Source organism: Oncorhynchus gorbuscha, linkage group LG07 (assembly GCF_021184085.1).
Source record: "Oncorhynchus gorbuscha isolate QuinsamMale2020 ecotype Even-year linkage group LG07, OgorEven_v1.0, whole genome shotgun sequence".
In the NCBI taxonomy this organism is placed as follows: Eukaryota; Metazoa; Chordata; class Actinopteri; order Salmoniformes; family Salmonidae; genus Oncorhynchus; species Oncorhynchus gorbuscha.
In genome coordinates this window covers 14124029-14131528 of record NC_060179.1, presented here as the reverse complement: position 1 = coordinate 14131528, position 7500 = coordinate 14124029, and the positions used below count along the sequence as shown (strand labels likewise).

Here is a 7500-nt window from a genome sequence, read left to right as displayed (position 1 = left end):
GAGATGTATGTGATGATCCCAACATTATGAGGGGAAATAGATATGTGTGTGATGATCCCAACATTATGAGGGGAAATAGAGATGTGTGTGATGATCCCAACATTATGAGGGGAAATAGAGATGTGTGTGTGCTATAGCTCCGGAGAAAAAAACATGAATACACACATTATTAATGGAAAGAGGGAGAGACACTCAATAACACTAATCTGTTACTGTAAAAAGAGACAGAGAGAAGGAAGAGAGACAGGGAGATGGGAAGAGAGACAGGGAGATGGGAAGAGAGACAGGGAGATGGGAAGAGAGACAGGGAGATGGGAAGAGAGACAGGGAGATGGGAAGAGAGACAGGGAGATGGGAAGAGAGACGGGGAGATGAGAAGAGAGACAGGGAGATGAGAAGAGAGACGGGGAGATGGTAAGAGAGACGGGAGATGAGAAGAGAGACAGGGAGATGGGAAGAGAGACAGGGAGATGAGAAGAGAGACGGGGAGATGGGAAGAGAGACGGGAGATGAGAAGAGAGACAGGGAGATGGGAAGAGAGACAGGGAGATGAGAAGAGAGACAGGGAGATGAGAAGAGAGACAGGGAGATGGGAAGAGAGACAGGGAGATGAGAAGAGAGACAGGGAGATGAGAAGAGAGACGGGGAGATGGTAAGATGAGAAGAGAGACAGGGAGATGAGAAGAGAGACACAGGGAGATGAGAAGAGAGACAGGGAGATGAGGAAGAGAGACAGGGAGATGGGAAGAGAGACAGGGGGAGATGGGAAGAGAGACAGGGAGATGGGAAGAGAGAAGAGAGAGGGGAGATGGGAAGAGAGAGAGATGAGAAGAGACAGGAGATGGGAAGAGAGACAGGGAGATGGAAGAGAGACAGGGAGACGGGAGATGAGAAGAGAGACAGGGAGATGGGAAGAGAGACAGGGAGATGAGAAGAGAGACAGGGAGATGGGAAGAGAGACAGGGAGATGGGAAGAGAGACAGGGAGATGGGAAGAGAGACAGGGAGATGGTAAGAGAGACAGGGAGATGGGAAGAGAGACAGGGAGATGAGAAGAGAGACAGGGAGATGGGAAGAGAGACAGGGAGATGGTAAGAGAGACAGGGAGATGGGAAGAGAGACAGGGAGATGAGAAGAGAGACAGGGAGATGAGAAGAGAGACAGGGAGATGGGAAGAGAGACAGGGAGATGGGAAGAGAGACAGGGAGATGGTAAGAGAGACAGGGAGATGAGAAGAGAGACAGGGAGATGAGAAGAGAGACAGGGAGATGAGAAGAGAGACAGGGAGATGAAGAGAGACAGGGAGATGAGAAGAGAGACAGGGAGATGAGAAGATGAGAGAGAGAGGGAGATGAGAAGAGAGACAGGGAGATGAGAAGAGAGACAGGGAGATGAGAAGAGAGACAGGGAGATGAGAAGAGAGACAGGGAGATGAGAAGAGAGACAGGGAGATGGGAAGAGAGACAGGGAGATGAGAAGAGAGACAGGGAGATGAGAAGAGAGACAGGGAGATGGGAAGAGAGACAGGGAGATGGGAAGAGAGACAGGGAGATGGGAAGAGAGACAGGGAGATGAGAAGAGAGACAGGGAGATGGTAAGAAGAGACGGGAGATGAGACAGGGAGATGGGAAGAGAGACAGGGAGATGGGATGAGAGACAGGGAGATGGGAAGAGAGACAGGGAGATGGGAAGAGAGACAGGGAGATGGGATGAGAGACAGGGAGATGGGATGAGAGACAGGGAGATGGGATGAGAGACAGGGAGATGGGATGAGAGACAGGGAGATGGGATGAGAGACAGGGAGATGGGAAGAGAGACAGGGAGATGGGAAGAGAGACAGGGAGATGGAAGAGAGAGATGAGAAGAGAGACAGGGAGATGGGAAGAGAGACAGGGAGATGGTAAGAGAGACGGGGAGATGAGAAGAGAGACAGGGAGATGAGAAGAGAGACAGGGAGATGGGAAGAGAGACGGGAGATGAGAAGAGAGACAGGGAGATGAGAAGAGAGACAGGGAGATGAGAAGAGAGACAGGGAGATGAGGAAGAGAGACAGGGAGATGAGAAGAGAGACAGGGAGATGGGAAGAAGAGATGAAGGGAGATGGAAGAGAGACGGGGAGATGAGAAGAGAGACAGGGAGATGGGAAGAGAGACAGGGAGATGAGAAGAGAGACAGGGAGATGGTAAGAGAGACGGGGAGATGGTAAGAGAGACGGGGAGATGAGAAGAGAGACAGGGAGATGGGAAGAGAGACAGGGAGATGGGAAGAGAGACAGGGAGATGGTAAGAGAGACGGGGAGATGGTAAGAGAGACGGGGAGATGAGAAGAGAGACGGGGAGATGGGAAGAGAGACGGGGAGATGCGAAGAAAGAGGGGGAGAGGAAGAGAGAAAATGATAGAGCGAGAGAAGAATAAATAAATGATATAGAGAGAGAGGAAACACAACGTTGTGTTATTATTGGAGGAGGGGAGACATCGCTCACTGCCTCAACACCCAACACATACCCTGTTGTTTCTGTCAAATTTACATTCAATAAATCAGTCATTCAGCAGACACTCTTTTCACAAATGCATTCAAAGGAGGCCACAAAAAATGCATCATACGAATATTGAAAATGCATGTAAAATGTTATTTGTATCAGAAACACATGCAAATGTGACTGCACACACACACACACACACACACACACACACACACACACACACACACACACACACACACACACACACACACACACACACACACACACACACACACACACACACACACACACACACACACACACACACACCCCCCCATGCCTGTACTCACCATTGTTTGTGGTCAGCGTCACAGTTACAGTCGTATTTGGGGTCAGTACAGTTCCTGTCGATACCACAGGAACACTTCTGTATCCCCGGGCCTGATCCTCCCCAGTAGAGATGTTTCTCACTGCTCCTACCCACCCACCATGTGTAAGGGGTTCCCTCTGAGGAGACACACACACACAGATATTAGTATAAAAACACAGATTTCCAATCTAAGTCTCTCTTTCTTGTGTCTCTTTGTGTGTTTTATTTAACCTTTATTTAACTAGGCAAGTTAGTTATAATGACAGCCTCCCCCAGCCAAGTTAGTTATAATGACAGCCTCCCCCAGCCAAGTTAGTTATAATGACAGCCTCCCCCAGCCAAGTTAGTTATAATGACAGCCTCCCCCAGCCAAGTTAGTTATAATGACAGCCTCCCCCAGCCAAGTTAGTTATAATGACAGCCTCCCCCAGCCAAGTTAGTTGTAATGACAGCCTCCCCAGCCAAGTTAGTTGTAATGACAGCCTCCCCCAGCCAAGTTAGTTGTAATGACAGCCTCCCCAGCCAAGTTAGTTATAATGACAGCCTCCCCCAGCCAAGTTAGTTATAATGACAGCCTCCCCCAGCCAAGTTAGTTATAATGACAGCCTCCTCCAGCCAAGTTAGTTATAATGACAGCCTCCCCCAGCCAAGTTAGTTATAATGCCGGCCTACCCCAGCCAAACCCAGATGACACTGGGCCAATTGTGAGCCACCCACCAAATCACAGCCAGATGTGACACAGCCTGGATTCAAACCAGGGACTGTAGTGACGCCTCTTGCACTGAGATGCAGTGCCTTAGACCACTGCACCACTCTGGATTTCACTCTGTACAAAACATTAGGAACACCGTCCTAATATTGAGTTGCCCTCAGAACAGCCTCAATTTGTTTGGGCATGGACTACAAGGTGTCGAAAGCGTTCCACAGGGATGCTGGCCCGTGTTGACCCCACCGCTTCCCACAGTTGTGTCAAGTTGGCTGGATGTCCTTTGGGTGGTGGACCATTCTTGACCCACACGGGAAACTGTTGAGTGTGAAATACCCAGCATCGTTGCAGTTCTTAACTCAAACCGGTGTGTCTGGCACCTACTGTTCAAAGGCACTCAAATATTTAGTCTTGGCCATTAACCCTTTGAATGACACACACACACAATCCATGTATCAATTGTCTCAAGGCTTAAAAATCCCTCTTTAACCCGTCTCCTCCCCTTCATCTACACTGATTGAAGCGGATTTAACAAGTGACATCAATAAGGGATCATAGCTTTCACCTGGATTCACCTGGTCAGTCTATCTCATGGAAAGAGCAGAGCTGTGTTCGAATACTCATACCAACTGCACTAACCGCACTATTTGTGACATGAGTATGGAGTTTGTAGTATGCTTATTGGTCATAGTATGGATATAGTTAGTATGTTTATTGGTCATAGTATGGATATAGTTAGTATGCTTATTGGTCATAGTATGGATATAGTTAGTATGCTTATTGGTCATAGTATGGATATAGTTAGTATGTTTATTGGTCATAGTATGGATATAGTTAGTATGTTTATTGGTCATAGTATGGATATAGTCAGTATGCTTATTGGTCATAGTATGGATATAGTTAGTATGTTTATTGGTCATAGTATGGATATAGTTAGTATGTTTATTGGTCATAGTATGGATATAGTCCATATGTCAGAGCTCCCGAATGTCGTACTAAATTTTCCAAAATACGAAGTACACAAGCAGTGGACACTATTCCCGTGCTTTTAGGGCGCTTAATGCAATTCTTCAGAAAATGGGCGTGGCTTCACAACGTTTTCAGATTCTTCAGAAAATGGGCGTGGCTTCACAACGTTTTCAGATTCTTCAGAAAATGGGCGTGGCTTCACAACGTTTTCAGATTCTTCAGAAGATGGCGGAATATATGCAGTCTGAAGTCCGATGAGTAATGATTTTTCAAATAACTTATGTTACATGTTATGTTGGCTGACAATTTATTAGCAACGCTGTCCTTACGGACAACAGAGCGTTATGTACCGTTATGTTAGCTAGCTCAAAATTAAACTCAGGTGCATCCTGTTTCCATTGATCATCCTTGAGATGTATCTACAACATGATTGGAGTCCACCTGTGGTAAATTCTATTGTTTGGACATGATTTGGAAAGGCAGACACCTGTCTATATAAGGTCTCACAGTTGACAGTGCATGTCAGAGCAAAAACCAAGCAATGAGGTCAAAGGAATTGTCCACAGAGCTAAGAGACAGAATTGTGTTGAGGCACAGATCTGGGAAGGATACCTAAACATTTCTGCAGCATTTAAAATCCCCAAGAACACAGTGACCTCCATCATTCTTAAATGAAAGAAGTTTGTAGCCACCAATACTCTTCCTAGAGCTGGCCCCCTGGCCAAATTGAGCAGTAGGGGGAGAAGGGTCTTGGTCAGGGAGGAGACCAAGAACCCAAAGGTCACTCTGACAGAGCCCCAGAGTTTCTCTGTGGAGATTGGAGAGCCTGTGGCCTGAATGCCAAGCGTCTGGAGGAAACCTGGCACCATCCCTATGGTGAAGCATGGTGGTGGCAGCATCATGCTGTGGGAATGTTTTGTCAGTGGCAGGGACTGGGAGACTAGTCAGGATCGAGGGAAAGATGAACGGAGCAAAGCACAGAGAGATCCTAGATGAAAACCTGCTCCAGAGCACTCAGGACTTCAGACTGGGGTGAAGGTTCACCTTCCAACAGGACAACGCAGAAGTGTTTTCGGGACAAGTCTCTGAATGTCCTTGAGTGGCCTAGCCAAAACCCGGATTTGAACCCGAACTAACATCTTTGGAGAGACCTGATTATAGCTGTGCAGCGACGCTCCCTATCCAACCTGACAGAGCTTGAGAGGATCTGCAGAGAAGAATGGGAGGAACTCCACAAATACAGGTGTGCCAAGCTTGTAGCGTCATAACCAAGAAGACTTGATGCTGTAATTGCTGCCAAAGGTGCTTCAACAAAGTACTGAGTAAAGGGTCTGAATACTTATGTAAATGTGACATTCCTGTTTTTGCTTTGTCATTATGGGGTATTGTGTGTAGATTGATGAGGGGGAAAATAATTGAATACATTGTGGGAAAAGTCAAGAGGTCTGAAGATGAGTATGTGTGTGAGACAGGAGAAGATGGCTTTCCGATTTATTTTAAATAATGTTCACAATATAAGGATATTGGACTTCTCTTCTGTTGTTTATGATAAAATCCCAAATTGAAAATGCTAAGAATATTATAATTGAAGAGAACCAGTATAGGGAGGAGAGGAGTAAGAAACAACAACGGTTATCTCTGAAACACACAATATCTCTCTGTCTCACGTAGGTGACAACGGTTATCTCTGAAACACACAATATCTCTCTGTCTCACGTAGGTGACAATGGTTATCTCTGAAACACACAATATCTCTCTGTCTCAAGTAGGTGACAATGGTTATCTCTGAAACACACAATATCTCTCTGTCTCACGTAGGTGACAATGGTTATCTCTGAAACACACAATATCTCTCTGTCTCAAGTAGGTGACAACGGTTATCTCTGAAACACACAATATCTCTCTGTCTCACGTAGGGGACAACGGTTATCTCTGAAACACACAATATCTCTCTGTCTCACGTAGGTGACAACGGTTATCTCTGAAACACACAATATCTCTCTGTCTCACGTAGGTGACAACGGTTATCTCTGAAACACACAATATCTCTCTGTCTCACGTAGGTGACAACGGTTATCTCTGAAACACACAATATCTCTCTGTCTCACGTAGGTGACAACGGTTATCTCTGAAACACACAATATCTCTCTGTCTCACGTAGGTGACAACGGTTATCTCTGAAACACACAATATCTCTCTGTCTCACGTAGGTGACAACGGTTATCTCTGAAACACACAATATCTCTCTGTCTCACGTAGGTGACAACGGTTATCTCTGAAACACACAATATCTCTCTGTCTCACGTAGGTGACAACGGTTATCTCTGAAACACACAATATCTCTGTCTCACGTAGGTGACAACGGTTATCTCTGAAACACACAATATCTCTCTGTCTCACGTAGGTGACAACGGTTATCTCTGAAACACACAATATCTCTCTGTCTCACGTAGGTGACAACGGTTATCTCTGAAACACACAATATCTCTCTGTCTCACGTAGGTGACAATGGTTATCTCTGAAACACACAATATCTCTCTGTCTCACGTAGGTGACAATGGTTATCTCTGAAACACACAATATCTCTCTGTCTCACGTAGGTGACAACGGTTATCTCTGAAACACACAATATCTCTCTGTCTGACGTAGGTAACAACGGTTATCTCTGAAACACACAATATCTCTCTGTCTCACGTAGGTGACAACGGTTATCTCTGAAACACACAATATCTGTCTGTCTCACGTAGGTGACAACGGTTATCTCTGAAACACACAATATCTCTCTGTCTCACGTAGGTGACAACGGTTATCTCTGAAACACACAATATCTCTCTGTCTCACGTAGGTGACAACGGTTATCTCTGAAACACACACTATCTCTCTGTCTCACGTAGGTGACAACGGTTATCTCTGAAACACACAATATCTCTCTGTCTCACGTAGGTGACAACGGTTATCTCTGAAATACACAATATCTCTCTGTCTCAAGTAGGT

At 45.9% G+C, this 7500-nt stretch overlaps 1 protein-coding gene across 1 annotated transcript in view; it reads right to left on the bottom strand.

Annotated features, from left to right (window-relative positions):
• LOC124039498 (contactin-associated protein-like 2) overlaps positions 1-7500 on the bottom strand; it is a 424109-nt gene that overhangs the window by 58690 nt on the left and 357919 nt on the right. Inside the window, exon 16 of the mRNA XM_046355525.1 lies at positions 2812-2968. Within this exon, the coding sequence (XP_046211481.1) occupies positions 2812-2968 (157 nt within the window). The remainder of the gene's footprint in view (positions 1-2811; positions 2969-7500) is intronic.